Consider the following 17,883-nt stretch of genomic DNA (forward strand, 5'->3'; position numbering starts at 1 on the left):
CGGTAGTGTAGACCTGCCCTCGGTATTCTCAGTGGGTAGCTGCACAGGGCTGGATGCAGCCAAAATCAGCTGTATTGTACCGGGCCAGTGGAATCTTCAGAGCTTCTTTGTTCTGCCGTGACAAAAGGTAAATCTGATTTTTTTTTAAATTCCATATCTCTCCATTGGCTTTAAAGTGCTTCATTAGGTGTTCTGTAATTCCCTTTCTCTAGACGGAAGCCTCTGACTCTCTCCTGCCCATATCAATTGCCTGGCAATTATACTGTGTGACTGCATGGAATGTGCAGAAGTCTGTACACAGGGATAGGCTTTCCAAGATCTCAGTCATTCCGACAAGACCTTTAACAAGGGGCCTGGAGGAATTTGGTTTGTGCTTTACACACAAACAGGTTGGCAGGTCCTTCTCTGAGGTCAGCCAGGAGAGCTTTGATAAAACGTAGCTAAAAGAAACTCCTTTAATATGTCCTTTGAGGACTGTTACCTATGTATTTTAAAAGGTTAGAAATTCATCCCAAACTATTTGCACAAGGCTTGCACCCTGCCACTGATGATGGTGGATTCAGAAATGTCAGCCGACTCTTCACAGTTCAGTCATGCTGTAAATTGCTTTTTAGGTTTTGAGTTTATGGACTGCTGCCTTCCCCTCCCCCCCCCCCAATTACCTGCCTGGTTGTGTCGCAGCTGGTGCCCCATGTGTAGCTTCTCCCACCTCATTCCTAAAGTCTGAGGTCATGGGTCTGAGCTCATTGGTTTGTATCCCTTTGCGCTATGATCCATTTCTCTGCTGAGTTAACCCTATGCAAGACTCTCTTCCCTTAAAGACTGATCAGCTTTTTTCTGGTTTCTGTTCCTTTAAGCCAGGGCACTTGAAAACTACTGTGTCGACTCCTCCTATAGCTGGTTCCTATGTCTTGACTGTTGCTGCAACACCTTTTAGGGCTCCTGCCCCCTTGAGGTGCGCTTGACCAGATTAAGTCCTGCATTGGATTTTTCGGACTGCCGTTCTCCAGCTCCTTGCTCTTATAAACTGCCCCTCCCTGTTTCAGTTGCTCTGCTTTGGTCTCACTTGAAAGACAGACCTGTAGTTGGCACTCACTACAAACTGCTTTCCCCCTTCTCTCCATATGGGTGCCAGGAACCCAGGTACAGCAGGGTCGGTCTCCTAGCAACTCCCTGGGCACAAGTGAACCTGGCAGGGGCTGCCTGATTGACTGTACTTCCTGACTGGTGGAGGGCGGAGCTAAGCTCCTACCTGACCGAGCAGCAGCCAGAGCTCTTTTGCTTCTCAATGCATCCCATGTTGCAGCCACACCTGATCCTGCTTCCTGCACCTGCTTCTATCCAACCCATTCCAGTTCCTGCCCTTCTCCATCCTTGACACCCCTGACTCTGACCCTTGGCTCTGCTCTCAACTATACCCCCGGGTGCCTTGGGGTCCTGGTTCTTGACCCTGGCTTGACTCTGCTCTAATCTTCTGGCCACCCTTGTGGTTCTGACCATTAGACATGACTTCCCACACCCACTTGTGATTCTGACAGTGGGTTTGAGCTGGGCTCCCTGGCTGTCTTACCAGGCCCACTGGCCTCTGTGTTCCCCTGTCCTCAGCACTCTGGGGCTGTCCCTGTTGGCGAATGCAGTTTCTGCTTCTCTGGGGAGATTCTTCCCATTCTCCAGGTTTCATGGTGTTAGGCTAGCTGCTTTCCTCTACCCCCTAGCCTTTCCTCCCAGAGAACCAGCTGTTCGTTCTATCACCTGTGCCTCACAGATTCACTGCAATGCATCTCCTCATAGCCTTTGGAATATTGCTGGTGCCAGCTGGGCTTCCTGGCCATCCCCTTTCACTCCTAGCCAAGGTCTACCTCATGATGTCCTGTTCCTCTAGCCTATCATTTCATGGCCCCATTCCCAGCTGAGGATGTGTCTCTGAACTGCTTCCTGAACATACTGATTCCTACACAGGTATCAGCTAGTTCAGATGGTTTAATTTCCTGGGTGGCATTCCAGTTCCTCTCATCCCTTCTCCAAGACCTCCATTTCCTGGAGGCTTTCACTTCATCTGTGTGTGCATGTGTGTGCTTGCATGTATGTGTACATACACCAGGTCTTACCTGTTATTCATGTTAGGTTTTGGAGAGAGTTTAAATCCAATGGGGACCATTCCTTTAAGGTCCCAGGATGTCAGCCCACTTGGCTCCCTGCTTTTCTATGACCCTATCCTAGTTGTCTGCATCATTCCAACAAGAGATGGGTTTGGAACAGATAACCAGTGACTTGACTTTGGTCATTACCGTACTTAATGTGGTTTAAGTATACATTTAAGTGGTTTAAAATGTAACAATTCACCTTTCTATTGTAGCATTCACTATTTATACTATGCTGCTGGTCTTATTTTTCCTTTTGTTTCGTTGCAGGTGGAAAAACCAATCAACTAACTCTTCAAAACAGTGCAAACAAAGCAATTATTCAAGGTCTTATTCCAGATCAAGGCTATACTGTTCAGATTATTGCATACAATGAAGACCAAGAGAGCAAGCCAGCACAAGGCCAGTTCAGAAGTAGGTATCTCTATGCATGTATTATATCTCACATACAGCACTGTCTTACCAAATACCCATTCAATCTCTACATTTGTAATGTCCTCAGGTACCACAGAGATGAACATGTTATGAGTTGTTAGACCAAAAGAGAACAAAGAGTGAATTTCAGCCAACTGTAATAAGGTGCAAGTCTATTGGCTTCAGAAATACAGCTGGTAGTACAAGGTGGGCTTTATCTGACATCATGCAAGAGATCTAAGGGTTGGTCTATGCTACACAGTTAGGTCAACATAAGGCAACAAATGTCGACCTAATTATATCAGTGTCTACACCACAGCCTTCCTCCCGCTGATGTAAGTGCCCTACTAAACTGATATAATAACTCCACTTTCAGGAGAGTTGTAAGGCTTATGTTGGTGTAGTTAGGGTGACACAGTGTTTGTGTAGAAACTGCATCCCATTCTCCCATTGACCTAGCTACAACCTCTTGGGGAGGTGGAGTACCTACGCAGATGGGAGAATCCCTCCCAGTGGCATAGGTAGAGTCTTCAGTGAAGTGCTACAGCAGTGCAGCTGCAAAATTTTAAGTGGAGACAAGTCCTCAGGTAACTCAAAGACAGATCAGGACAAATTTGGCCTATAGAACAAAAGACTGGATAGGTTGGGGGTAAGGAAGTAATTTTTCTTAAATCCTCTTCCTACAAAACACTAACTGTGAATATTTTAAATATCTGAGATGCTTGTGCATCAGGTTACCTGTGTAATGGGTCTGCCAACCCATGCTCTTATTGCTAGACCACCCTCCTATCCTATCCAGCACATGGTAACAACGTCTGATTACTTGATGGAGAATCCATGTCAAGTCCTTCTAGGCATTCCCCAGTGTCTATGTTTACTGTTTTAAATACCACTGGTTGCAAAGTCTACAAAAACACAAGTTCCTTTAGCATTAAAGAGAAACCTATTGAATGGCTACTCCAGTTTCTGAAGTATTAGCTATGGTTGTTTATAATTGGCTGTATTCCACAGGAAAAACAGAGCTGGCAGCTTGATTTAGAATGCACTGGATACTTTCTATTTAATATATTGTTTCTTTAGCTGCAGTATATGTTTTCATTGGCTGTAGTCAGCCTTGGATCCCATTGGACAGTATAATCACTATATGAACGAAACCAGATACAATGTGTATGCAAGTCCTTCCTTTTTAATGTTGAATTTTTGTGGCTTTTTCTTCCCCAGTGACAAAGTGATGACTAATTCTTGGATCTATGGAAGATAAAACTATTCCAGGGCACTATTGGGGAGGGGAGTAAAATCATGAGGGACTAACAGGACATTGAACACATCAGCATTTTAAACTCTGAGTTATAGCTAATGTACAGTCGTTCCCCTCCCCCCACCACCCACCCAAGTCTACAAAAATCTAAACAGCTTGCAGTTGTCTGTTGTCCTTAGGATAATTTAGATTTTCTTTTACATGATCAGGTTCGTAATCCTTATGTGATAGCTTACAAATCACAGTAGAATAAAAAAAGTATATAATAACTAACAAAGCCCTTCTAATGGAGTTTTTTGTCCTAAAGGGGTAGATTGGACAGATGCACTAATACATTCATTTCATCATCATGCAAATATGTTTTTTTTTTTTTTTGGCTTTAAAGTTTTATAGATTCAACATTTTAACTGTGTCTTCAACTCCATAAGGGTAGTCTCTGTAGAAGAATGGCCAGCTCTTTGCCAGAATTACTTCATTGCTTTTTTTTTTTTTCCACCTGCCTTCTAGTGAGACTTCTCTCATGTTAGTGCTGTATTCACCATTTGGTGACCAGTCCTGTGCGTGGCTATTTTCAAAAGCCACTGGAGCAATCAGCAATCCTCCAAGGTGCTTGATTAAGGACCGAAAATGCTGAGCAACACTTGCAATTGGCCAAATCATGAAGTCCTTTCTTCCCTCCCCCCCCCTTTTTTTTTTACTCTGGCAAAACTCCCTTTCACTTCAGTGCAAGATTTGGCTAGGTAAGAAATTATTCCAGAGTTCTTAGGGTACATCTACACATTTATTTTGATTGAGCAAGTGTGCTAAAAATGGAAGTGTAGCCATGGCAGTGAAGGTGGCAGTATGGGCTACTTGCCCTGAGTACAATCCTGCCTGGGACCCTAGTAGTAACTTGAGCGGCTGGCCCATCCCATAGTCTGTGCTGCTGTGAATTTCTATTTTTAGTGTCCTAGCTCCATCAAAGCTAGCACACATATGTCTACCCGAGATGGAAATTACACCCCACGCTTGAGTGCAAGCATACCTTAATCATAGGTTAGCTTGTAACCTAGCTCATCATGGTCTCAGTCTGCCCTGGGTAAAGGGTAGAATGTGGATTTGCTGCTCCAAGAGCAGACAAAGGAGAGAATTGCATCTCTGAATCACACCTTGCTCCTGGGTTAACTAATCTGCTCTTTGTATTGACATGTTGTAGCCAGCATCCCATTTCTGCTGCTTCCTCTCTCTGCCCACAACTGCCACACACTGGGACCTGCAATGTGAGTTGCAACACTTGTAAGAATGGAGGCTTGTGTCCCCCTTACTCCCTGTGCAGCGCTGTAGGGATTGGAAGGATGGTGTTGTGGTTACGTACTGGACTGGGACTCGACAGATCTATGTTGAATTCCTGGCTCTGTTCCAGGCATCCTCTAGGGATTTGGGTGAATCACTTGTTATCTCTGGTCTCCATTCCCCCTCTGCAAAACAAGGAAGATAATATTTCCTCTCTACCGTTCACCTGTCTTTGTCTGTTTATGTTGTAAGCTCTTTGGGGCAAGGACAGTCTCTCTTACTATTAGTGAATGCTTAGCACAATGAGGCTCTGATCACGGCTAGGGCCTCTATGCCTCTGTGTAATATAAATATAAATAATGGTAAACGCTGGTCATAATTCAGCCCTATATAAATTAAAGGCTTTAATCTGAGTAGAATTTATTTTCTATTATTTATTAGTACACAGAGTATGTCCATTGCCACAGGAAAAACACAGCCCTTTCTTGGCACGACTCGAAGCTATTCAAAATGGCATATTAGATCATAGTTTCTCAACGTGTGGTATACATACCCCTGGGGGTACGCGAGACACAGGCAGGGGGTACCTGGGAAAAAACAGAGTGAAGGGGAAGTGGGCTGCTGCTGCCCACTTTCCACCCAGTCACAGCTTCCAGCTGGGAAGCAGACAGCAGCCTCCACAGTCCCGGGAAACCAGGCTGCAGCCACCTGCTTCCCACCCAGTCCCAGCTGGGAGGCAGGCGGCAGGTGCCGGCTTTTGGGGAAGGCACACGGCAGCCGCCCGCTTCCCACTTGGTGGTAGCTCCCAGCTAGCAGGCCAAGGTATGGGGTCTAAGTTGCACCTTCATGGAATGATATAGCAGCTGGCATGCAATCACCATCTCCTTTCTCCAGCTAGCCTTGCTAACTTTCTGGGCTGGTGGAGCAGGAGGTTTGTACTCCTGTGCCTTTCCTCTGGGCAGATTTTCCATCACCAAAAGCTCTCTTCAACTTGGGTTCTGCTAGTAGAAGCAACTTATGTCCTAGTACTGAGGTCCCTGTGCTGGGAACTCTCCTGAGAAAGGAGTCACTCTTGCCAAACCTTTGGGGTGATGTTGCGATGTGGACAGATACCCACCAAGCATAAGGCTGAGATTAGAAAACAAACAACCAGTTGTCATTTGCTGCCTGAGCCAATTGTACAAATGTTGTATGAAGATTCTGGTGTTGGGGAGAAATATGATATGTTTAACTGAACTTTTCCTAGTATGACACATTTCCTCTTATCTTTGTAGTTAAAGATCTAGAAAGAAAGAAGGAAACATCAAGTAAACCCAAGGTCAAGGGTATGGAAGGTACAAATGGAAGTAAACCATCTCCATCTGCAGAAGGTCAGATTGTCAAAAAATATGATTTTTGTGATGTCACATGAATAACTAGTTAAATATATAACTCTACCATTACACACTGTTTTCTTCAACACAGATGATAAATGAAGTTTTTTCACTTGTTTTCCAAGATAATTATCAGTATTTAATTGCACTGATGGCATTTATAGCAATTAAATATAAGTAAAAGTCAATTTTCTTCACCCTGGATGTTTGACTAGCTACAACAGAAAGTTTTCTTTAGTTTGCTGTTCTATTTTTCAGCATTAAACAGAGTTTTAAAACTAAACAGCATGATAAATAATGGAAAGTATTCTTTTGAACCTGCATAAAACAGATAGTCTTGCCTGTTTTCTGCATTTCCATTCATTATTAAATATACATCATATAAAGGCAGAATTAAATATGACTTTCATACTTGGAACTGAGATGAAATTGGCATATTTTATTACACTGCCCTGTTGAATCAAACATATATAACTCTGTAACCATTGACATAACTACCTGATTTCTTGTGTACAAGTGTCTGTTTATGCAGGTAAACACTTGCACAGGGCAGATATTTATGCGCAAAAAATCAGGTAGTTATGTGTGTAGTTACACAAGTTTGATTTTAGATATTTTGTGTGTGTATGGGTGTGTGTAAGAGAGAGATTCTTTACGGATTAACAAAATGAAATTTAACAAATTTAGAGAGTAATGTGACTGTGCTATTCAACAGAATCACTTCCAGTATATATAGTACATACAAGAAAATCAGTTCTGCATTTAACACATATAGCATAGTTTCATGTTTGGTTCTGAATTCTTAAAAAAAAAATCTCATTTATGAAATAAAACTGAAGGCAATTATTTCCATTAGCAGTTATCTGTAACATGCAGAATAAGTAGGGGCAAGAAGAGCTTGATATGACCTCAAATAAACTTTCTGCAATAAATACTGTGGCAAACGGCTGGCTTCACCCTAGTGGGTCTTGCACTTTTGCTTCTTGTAGTGGGCCAGTGCGTTGCCAGTTAACCCGTCTCCCCAGGGAGGGAAGTAGGGACCCGGGCCCACCCGCTCCTCCAGGTCCCAGCCCAGGGGCCCTATGAGCAGCAGCTTTGAGCTTCTGGCACTGTATTCGCAGCTGCAGTCTTTCCCCTAAGCTAATTTCCCCCCTCTGTCCTTCTGGCTCCTCAGGTCCTGCTCCCTTGCTGCCTGGGGCTGAGCTTCCTTACCCAGGCCCCTGTGCCTGGGGGAGGTATCACAGCCATAGGCATGTGCACGGGGTGTGCCTGGTGTGTATCATACATACATTTGTATCCAGCCTGCGATCCTTTTATATGTTTCCCATGGCGCCATCTTGGTTTTTTAAAGCCACCGCCGAAAGTGTAGAGGGCGCGCAGTTTTTCGGCGGATGGAGCTGAGTGATTTTGCCGTGGACGCCACGATCTGCCGCCAAAACACCCTGTCTCGCGTCATTTCTCGGCGGCGACTAGTACGCTGTGAGAATTCCGCTGGCTGGAAATTCAAATGTTGACTGCTGGCGGAGTTGAGTTTGACACCCCTGATTACCTGGGTGCACACCCTAATGAAAATGTGCACACCCTAATGAAAATTCACTGGGGGCACTCCCTAATGAAATGTGCTACGCACGCCTATGATCACAGCCCTGCTTGGGCAAGCTTCCCCCTCCTGGGCCCAGTACCTTTCTCTGCACCTCCACACAGTTCTGAACTCCTCCACCACCTTCACACAACTCTGAATTCCTTTCTGCTCCTTCACATAGCACGGCACACCTTCACCTCCAGCTGGTGTGCTGTCTGTCTGGAGCAGAGGGTTTTTATCAGGCACCTGGCTGGGCCTTAATTGGCCTCAGCTGGTCCTAATTGCCCTCTCTTGACTCTGGCTAATCTGCTGGGAACAGAGCCCTGAGCATTCTGGGGCTTACATACCTCCCTTCTACCCCATCCATGGCCCCACAAAGTCGCGGGACCTCCTCGTCAACTACCTCCTAGCCCTGGCCAAAATGGACATCTACAAGACCAGGGAGAGGAGGCTGGCAGGGGGGGCACTCTATGACGGTGCGGCCTACTTCCGTTCCCTTGTGTGCTCATGCATCCGGGCAAAGTTCCTCTGGGCAGCATCCGCTGGCTCCCTTGACACCTTCGGGGGCAGTGGGCGCTGTCCGGGGTTCTCTGCTCAGTGTCCCATTCTGGTTTTCTTTGTTTGACCCTGTGACCCCCATGCCCTTCCTGGTTTTTTCATTAGTTGTCCCTTGTAATCAGTTGTATCTTGGGCTCAGTCCCTTAGGATGGGGGAGGGGCCTTTAGCAGTGGCCCGCCCACTCCCTGGATTACAAATCGACCACTCTCCTGCTGCCCTCTGCCCTTGCTATATCATAATACAGTTTCAAGACTCTCAGTTCTCCAGTGCCATTTCAGTATACTGGTAGTGCAAGCGCTATGTTATTTGTCCAACGCTCATTGAAGTCAATGGGAATCTTTCCGTTGATTTCCGTGGGCTTTAGATTATACCCTGTATGTCTGTCTTGCAATTATTTAACAGTATACAAATGTAACTTATTTAACAGTATACAAATTAATTCACTTTGGTTTTGTACAGCATTGTTCATACCAAAGTGCCACTAGGTCTTCACATTCAATACAGTATATAAACACGTTTTCTGGAAAGAAGTTTCTGGAAAGAAATTTATTAGCATGTATGGTACTGTAAGGTGCAAACTGCATCTGCTGATGTAATATGGATGAAGGCCATCTGACCTAGTATTTGGGAATGTTTAAACTAGTAGAATGTTTGAACTGGAGGAAATGAGATGATTAGGGAAGGAAGATGTGATTGTTTAGAGAGGCTTCTCTAAGTGAAAAAGTCCAGAGAGAAAAAACTGGGCCTGTAGCAATGTTTGAAGAAAGTGTTGAATTGGCACAGAAGGAGAAGGCGCATCAGCCAGATTTCAGGAGAAGCTCTGTTACACTTCAGGGAGACAAGAAATAGAGGCAGAAATAAGTCTGATATCAGCCAAGCATGGTGAAAGGGTAGATAAATAAAAGGGGGATGAAGCTGGCACAAAAAAGTTGTGATCCGTTGCCTCCCTCTTGTCATGATTCATGCCCTTTTTTATTTATAAAATCTTTTAACTTCAAAACTTGCTTTCGTTCTCTGAAGGTCTTTACATTCCATGTAAGTACTGATGATTATTACTGAATACTAAAATGGAAGTGTGCCATATGTTCAGAAGAAATGCAAAAGTTTTCTATGAAAAATTTAGTCTTGTCTTGGAGTTTTCTGTGAATCTGGGGTGTGTGCTGGGGCAAAGTAAATCTTTGAAGTAGCTCACTTTTTTGCACTGTTTGTTGCTATTTTTGTGGATTCTGATTTTAATTCTTTAGTTTATTTTGTACAGTCCTGTTCCCAGTCCAACCCCCATTCAAGTCAATGTTAAGATGTCATTAGGCTTGATTCTTCACTGGCTTAAAGCTTGTGCAGCCTTTCACTTTGCACGGGTGCAGTTTTTATTCAACGTAATGGAGATTCAAGCCAATTGACTTTAATGGGAGTTGGATGAGCGGCTTAGTAAGAACCTTGTATGTAGAATACTATGGCATTTCCAGTAAAATACATAAGGTCGACAGAATTGAATTTAGAATGTTCTATTGGCACAGAAAGAATGTTATATAAATTGTACGAGCTGATAGCTAAACTCTTTACTTTATATTTCTGGTTTTGAGAGAGATCAAAAGAAATGAAGGAGAAATTGGGGAAAGAAAGGCAGATTAAAACATTCTTAAGAACAAAATAGCCTGGTAAAATAAAGTTTAAAAAAAAAGATGCATAGACATTTGATATTAAACACTTTGAACATGACTAAATGAACTGGGACCAGCAATAAATTGCTACATGCCAAAATTAAAAATCTGGATATTAAAATAAACAAAATTAACCCCCTAAATACAGCAGTCAAAATATAGACTCAAAGAACTTGTGGGAGTTATGTTATATAGAGAGTGTGCATGCATGCACGCGCCACACACACACACAAATGCACACACACACAACCCATTCCTGAATGCCTACATGACAATGTTATAACCCCACAAGCCAAGCCTCAAGAGCTGTCGCAAGCCAGCCCTGTGTTGTTTTATTGCAGTGTAGACATACCCAGAGATTCCTCTGAGTTCTCCAGTGCAGACTGAGTTCTCCAGTGCAAATCTCTGACTGGTTGTGAACCTGGTGAAGCAGAGAATCCAACCCAACATCTTGAGGGAAAGCTGTTAACGAACAATAATACATTTTGAAAAAAAGTATGGTGGAACTGAATGCTGACATTGTGAGATAGTAGAATATGTGCCTTATGCTGTTAGAATCTCTTATAAACTGTTCTTAGCTTACCTATGGAGTTTGTAAAAAGGACAAAAGCAAACCGATCACTGAATTTTATATTTGAAAATACTTAACTGATATGATTGCTCAAGGAGTGCACAGTTAAATGTGGGAAAACTCAGACTGACTTTAACAGGGCCAACACCTCAACCCTGATCCTGTGTTCCTTATTCATTTGAATGTCTTTTGACTTCAAGGGAAATTGTCCCTCAGTAAGAAGTGCAGGTTTGAGCTCTTTAATACACACATCCTGAAAAACTATCCACTTCAATTGTTGCAGAAAGAGGAACAAGAAACTATTACTCTCTAAAACAATGAGAGTTCTGTGGCACTTTAAAGACTAACAAATTTAATTTTTGTAGGCATAAGCTTTCGTGAGACTCAGCTCACTTTGTCAGATGCAGAGGTAGAATGATACAGTAAATAGGAATGAGGATTAATACATTAAAGATTGTGAGGTTCTCAGATACTAAAATAATGAAGGCCACATAATCACCTTAGATAGATTTCCATACTTAGTTGCACATCAAAGTATTGTCAGAGTGGGTTTGCAGGAATTAAAACAGAAGAGTCTCCAATGCAAAGTAATAAAACAGTTGATTTACTGATTAAGAACAGAAGCCATGTTTTCAGTGAAGAGCAGAACTTTTGGCTTATAGTTAAGCATATAAGACATTGCCATACTAACAGCGTGCACAGTTTTATATGCTGTTTACTGAGCAAGCAGGCATTTTCATTTTCTGCATTGAGGACTTGATCCCACAGAAGATAGCTAGGGCCTTCTTGCCAGTGAAAGATGCTATGGTGACTGGTGTTTTACAGCTTTACAACATATCCAGGTGAGACATTCGTTTGCTGTCAGAAGTGAAAAAGCAATTTTTTAAAAGCCAGCCTCCATCACACGGAGTTCTGGCATTGGTCAGAGGGATGAGAGCGTACATCTTTTCATTGCTGTTTACACAGCATTGTGTCTGTATATCTTCATGGCACTTACCTGTGTAATTCTGCCATTCTGCTGGGGCTCGCTAGTGCACAAGAGTGGTGACAGTTATGCACAGCTGCAAGAGGGGTAAGGAACCAGCTGAAGTCTATTAAACCCAAATTTACCTGGGAGGAGGTGTGGTGCCATGACTTGGATGACTCTGTCTTCCCCTCGTGGTGGTGGATGGATCCTCTGCCACTTAATTGTGATTATGTGGTACTATGGGAGAGGGACCTCTTCATTATTGTCTAAATCCTGACGGAATCTTCTTAAACCCATCAACCCCCTGCTCAAAGCAGGACTAACCTCTGCTCCCTAGGTAACCCATTATCTTGCCACCACCGAGAACAGCCTAGCCCCATCCTCAGGCCCACCCCCAGTTTTCATTTTGTTTCAGTGCGTTGGGGATATTTTTGGGGCTGGCACCTCCATTAATATTCTTTGCCAAATGTCTGTCAGCAAGGGGATGACCCCACCTTCACATTAGCATCTCTGGCATGAATTGTTCCAGTTCATTCCTTCATGTCACTTCTTCTCTTGAGCTCAGTTGTTTTAGCTGGAAATGAAGATTCCGCTCCTGGAAGAGGACAATTTCCGGTTGCTGCTGCTAGTGAAGAGTTTAATTAACGAGACTCTGAATTATATTGTCATTAATATTGTCATGGTTCCATACTGCAAATTGATGGGCTCATGGGCACAATCCTGCAAATATTTACTTGCAGGAATAACTTTGCTCACACAAGTAAACCTACTGAAAATGACAGAACCTATGAAGTGTTTTATATGCATAAGTGTTTGCAGAATTAGGCCCTATAGCAGCATATATCCAGACATTTGCTGTAAGTCAGCAGCTATTCTTTCTGCACATCAGCTGAGGCAAGTGCTTGAGGCAAATTTAACTTCAACAGGCCATTGCTTAAGTTCACTTTATTTAGCTATTATGATAAGCATGTGGAAAAATCACCTTTTGTTGAACGCTCATATTTGGCACTTTGTTTTAAACTAGATGTGTGATGAATATTTTAGATGGAAGATGGGGATGGTAGTTCATTCTGAAAGGATAAATCAACTCTTGCCTGTAAAATACCTCTCTTATCTCATCTTTCCTGCTGCCCTAAGAACTTTCCAGCTTACAATCCCAGTTTAGCTCAATACCTGGAGGGCAGACAGGTGCTGTTAAAGTGTGGCAGATGTTTCTGCCTTAAAAGTTTCATAATATTAAGTATTTCATTATTCTTCAAAGAAGTAGTAATAAAATGTGAGTTGCAAGCAGTAATGGAATATCTGTCTGTCTATAGCTACTGCCACTTACAGAGATGTTTATAGTGTATCAACATATTTCAGTGAGGGTAACTTTATTTGATTGGTTTTGTAAAAGGAAAAAACTTCAGATGTTCAAATTTTGTCTCTATCAAATACACACTTTGCCTGTCAGCCTAATAATTATGTCATTCTTCTGTCAGGTGATGTCAGCACCAACAAGGGCTCTGTTCAATATCTAAGGGTTTCTCCTAACATTACAAAACAAATCCAGGTTAAGCCCTCATCCAGGAATCTGGGAAAACTAAACACCATCCAGGGTGCCTCTAAGAGGTAATAGTTCCCTACTTGACAGCACTGAGGCTGTGTATGACCAAAGAAAACGTTTAATAGGAGGAGAACAAAACGTGGCATTAATTTGGGAAAACACTGCAACAATGACTCAAAATTATGCAAACAATAAGTAAACATTTTGTCCACAGTTTCTTGGGCAGCAGTTCTTTGCCTCAGTTTCCCATCTGGGGGTGTGATTGTCCAACAGAGGAATGTCCCTTTAACACACCAATCCCTTTTCACTTCTGCTGCATCCCACTTGCGGTTTGCTCTCTGAGATCAGCAAAATCCCAGAGTCAAAGGTCGAAGTGTGTTCAGGTGGGTTCACCTCTCGTCCCTGAGGAGGAGAAGGGGGGAGTGACCCTCCACCTCTGTCACTGCTGCCTTTACCTGTGATGCTGTGTTCTGAGTTTCCACCACGTAGCCCCATCCTCACTGTTCTTATGTGGTTCCCATCATCCTGCTCTCTGAGTGCCACTGCTATTTGGGTGCCTGTGTGTTATAAAAGTGCCTAGCTTTAGGCAGCCAAACTTGAAAATTTTGAAAACTTTAGTGACTTGAAAAAAGCCACACAGGGAGCCAGCGACTGGGCTGAACTAAGAATAAATCCCATAAGTGTAGGTGCCCAGTGCAGGGTGTGACAGGAATCTCCTTTCTTCTGGCAGCTGTGTAAATCATCCGGTGATATTCATGAAATGGAGTGTTGCCATCCAGTCAGTCCCTTTCTCTAGCCATTCTTCTGCTTTATGATGGAAAATAACCCTTCATGCTAAAGCTAGATAACAGATCACCATGTAACATTATGGTTTTACAGACAATACATTTTTATATTTTTAAATGCCACTACAAAACTCAACTAAAGATGAGCCAAATTATGCACCAAGGGTACAGTCAGTACAGAGCTACTTGTGATCTCCATAATGTTGGCTGGCTTAATTCAAATGATAACATGGGTAATTTTGAACTCCTTTTCTTAAGTAGAATGTTTAAAATATTCAGAAATAGGAACTGCCAGTGTCTCTGCCCTATTATAAAAGCTCCCCTTATGGAGAAGTCCTATACAATATAATAATGATGAAATCAATAGGATTCTATAGAAATTATTTTCTAAATCTATGTTTAATAGAGAATAGTGCCTTTTCTATAAAGTTTAGTTAACCATCCCATAGAATTCTATAGGAAAGAGATAATTCTCTATTTAATTCTATAGGTTGGTTCAACAATCATTATCTATTGAATTCTATAGGACTTTTTAATAAGTGTCTGCACTCAGATATCTAATTCAAATGGGCTTGGGTATAAGAATTATCACTTGGTTTTAAAGCAACATGAAAGACCATAAGTAAAGGATAGTTATAAATTACATCAAATTGAGGACAGTGTCTAGTGAAGTACGTGAGGGATTAGGGTTAGGGCTAGTCTGATTTAACACCTTCATTAATTATTGGGGATATAATATGATATCACACAGTTGGGCTGCGTACATGCTGTCTCATCTGTTCAGCTCACAAATGTTACAACATGGGGAGGTACTACAAACAAGAATGAAGCTAGAGAAATAATAAGGGATTTAGTGAGATTAGAAACCTGGGTAGAAAATAAAATTAGACAAAACTATGAAAAAAATCAAGGTGGCATAACAGTGGGAAAAATAATCTGAAACATGGTTAGTCAGTTCATGGCTATTATAGTGGATGAGAGAAAACTTGAAAAACAGTGAAGGTCTCCTAGAAAGAAAGGAGCAGAATTAGACTGTAAACTTTCTGGGGGTCATTTCTTTTGTTGCACTATGGTGTCCCAGTGCATGACTAGAGTTCCTAGGTGCTACTGTACAGATAATTATCTAGGGTAGTGCAGGGGTCTATAATCTTTGTATGATTTCCTCTTCTAACTGCTGATTTTTATATATATATATAAATATAATATTATATATATAAGTACTCACTGTAGGAGCAATGGGTATGAAATAATTGATGGCAATCCGATCAAATCCTATCACCTGGGATACTATGCACTGGACAGAGACCTATCAAATAAAATGTTGAGAATGATTTTCTTGTGAGCTAGGTGACCGCTGAAGTAGATAATTTGAGCATAAATACTGAATACAGCAAAGTACATTTTAAAAAAACTTGTTCAGGGCCTGACCCTGCAGTTATTGCATACTCCAAACCCCCCATTGATTTTGGAGAGAGTATAGGGTGCACAAGGAATGCAGGATCAGGTTCTTTCAAGGCTCTTTTGTTCTTGTTGTGTAATTCCTTTTTGTCTGTCTTTTGGAATTCTTTTATCAGAAATATTTTTGGCCTGTGAGACAAATGTGATTCTGTTTTTTGTTATTTAAGTGACACACTGATATCCTAGACATTGTTATGAATCATCATATGTCACCCTGCCAAACGACATGATCTTCATGGGTTGTCTAAGGGCTGGTCTACACGTGCAGCATTGTGCATCTGAGAGATGTAAATTGAAGAGCGCTCTAAAGTTTTGTGCTGTAACTGTCCTGTGTAGACCCTACTGACACTCTCTAAAAGGTTCCTAGTGTGCATTAACATAGTACTTACAGGACTACATCAATGCATGAGGTACCTTTTGGAGCACGTCAGCAGGGTCTACAAGGGACAGCTAGAGAACAAATCTTTAGACCACTCTACAATTTGCAGTCCTCTGGGGCTCATCATGTGGACAAGCCCTAAGATGTTGGGTTTTGACTTATAAATGGCTTGGAACCTGCCTAACTGAGAGACTATATTTCTCCCCTTCTGAGATAACCATGATTAGGCTCAGCCAGGAGCCCCTCGTCATGGCTAGGTAAGCAACAAGTTTTGACTATTCCTCTTTCCTAATTCCTTTCTCCCCATTTCTACCTCCACTTAAAAAACAAAACAAAAACAAAATCAATGCAACTAAAAAACCTGTGCTAAATCTTCTGTAGATTCCTTTGCCTTGTATATAATATCCCTATCCCAATCCCATCACCTTAGTCTGTATGTGTTTTTGGATTGCAAGCCCTTCAGGACAGGGATTATCTCTTTTCTGTGTTTGTACAATAGCTAATGTGATGAGGATCCAATCCCAGTTGGGGCTTTTATGGACTTCCATAATATAAATATTTAATATAACAACAAAAGAGAGGAAGCAAAGGGCAGGTGCTATGTGACATGGATTCATAGAATCATAGAAATGTAGGGCTGGAAAGGACCTTGAGAATTCATCAAGTCCAGCTCCCTGTGAACCTAGAACATCCCTGACAGCTGTTTGTCCAATCTGTTCTTAAAAACTTCCAATGATGGAGATTGCACAGTCTCCATTGGAAGCCTATTTCAGTGCCTAACTACCATTATATTTAGAAAGTTTTCTTAATATCTAACCTAAATATCCCTGGCTGCAGATTAAGCCCATTACTTCTTGTCCAACATTCCACTTTATAACAGCCCTTAACATATTTGAAGACTCTTATCAGGCCCCCCACAGTCATCATTTCCTAAGACTAAATATGCCCAGTTTTTTAACCTTTCCTCATAGCTCATGCTTTCTAAACCTTTTATATTTCTGTTGCTGTTCTCTGGACACTCTCTAATTTGTCCACGTCTTTCCTTATGTGTGACACTCAGGACTGGACACAGCACTCTAACTCAGGCCTCACCAGTGCCAAGTAGAGTGGGACAATTATTTCCTGGTCTTATATACGACAATCCAGTTAAAACACCCCAGAATGTTATGAGTTTTTCACAACTGCATCACATTGTTTACTCATATTCAATTTGTGGTCTACTGCAACTCCCAGATCCTTTTCAGAAGTATTACCACCTAGCCAGTTATTTCTCATTTTGTACTTATGCATTTGATTTTTTTTCTTCTTAAGTGAAGTACTTTGCACTTATCTTTATTGAATTTCATGTTGTGAAATTCAGACCAATTCTTCAATTTGTCAAGGTCATTTTGAATTCTGATCCTATCCACCACAGTGCTTGCTTTGCACCCTCCTGCAAATTTTATACACATACTCTCCACTCCATTATCCAAGTCATTAATGAAAATATTGAATAGTTCTGGAGCCAGGACCCCACTAGATATTCCCTCCCAGTTCGACAGCGAACCATTGATAACTACTCCTTTTGAGTATGGTTTTTCAACCACTTCTATACCCACTTATAGTAATTTCATCCAGACCACACTTGTGAGAATGTTATGTGGGACTGTGTCAAAAGCCTTACTAAAATCAAGATATATCACGTCTACAGCTGCCCCCCATCCAACAGGTCAATACCCCAGCCACTCTCCTGCTGCCGCTCCCCACATGAGAACGGGCAAATTCATACCCTATCAAAGAAGGAAATTAAGTTGGTTTGGCATGTTTTTGACAAATCTATATTTGCTCTTCCTTATTATCTGTTATCCTCTAGGTGCTTACAAATTGGTTGTTTAATAAATTGTTCCACTATCTTTCCAGGTATCAAAGTTAGACTGAC

General features: G+C 42.0%; 1 protein-coding gene across 5 annotated transcripts in view; it reads left to right on the forward strand.

Annotated features, from left to right (window-relative positions):
* The window catches only part of COL14A1 (collagen type XIV alpha 1 chain), a 171,992-nt gene that overhangs the window by 14,575 nt on the left and 139,534 nt on the right, over positions 1–17,883 (forward strand). For all 5 annotated transcript variants that reach the window (XM_067530837.1, XM_067530848.1, XM_067530857.1 and 2 more), the window contains 2 exons: positions 2,412–2,555; positions 6,360–6,455. In XM_067530837.1, coding sequence (XP_067386938.1) covers positions 2,412–2,555; positions 6,360–6,455 — 240 coding nt within the window. The remainder of the gene's footprint in view (positions 1–2,411; positions 2,556–6,359; positions 6,456–17,883) is intronic.

Source organism: Emydura macquarii, unplaced genomic scaffold (assembly GCF_026122565.2).
Source record: "Emydura macquarii macquarii isolate MOO-44397 ecotype Brisbane River unplaced genomic scaffold, CSIRO-AGI_Emac_v2 contig_369, whole genome shotgun sequence".
Classification (NCBI taxonomy): domain Eukaryota; kingdom Metazoa; phylum Chordata; order Testudines; family Chelidae; genus Emydura; species Emydura macquarii.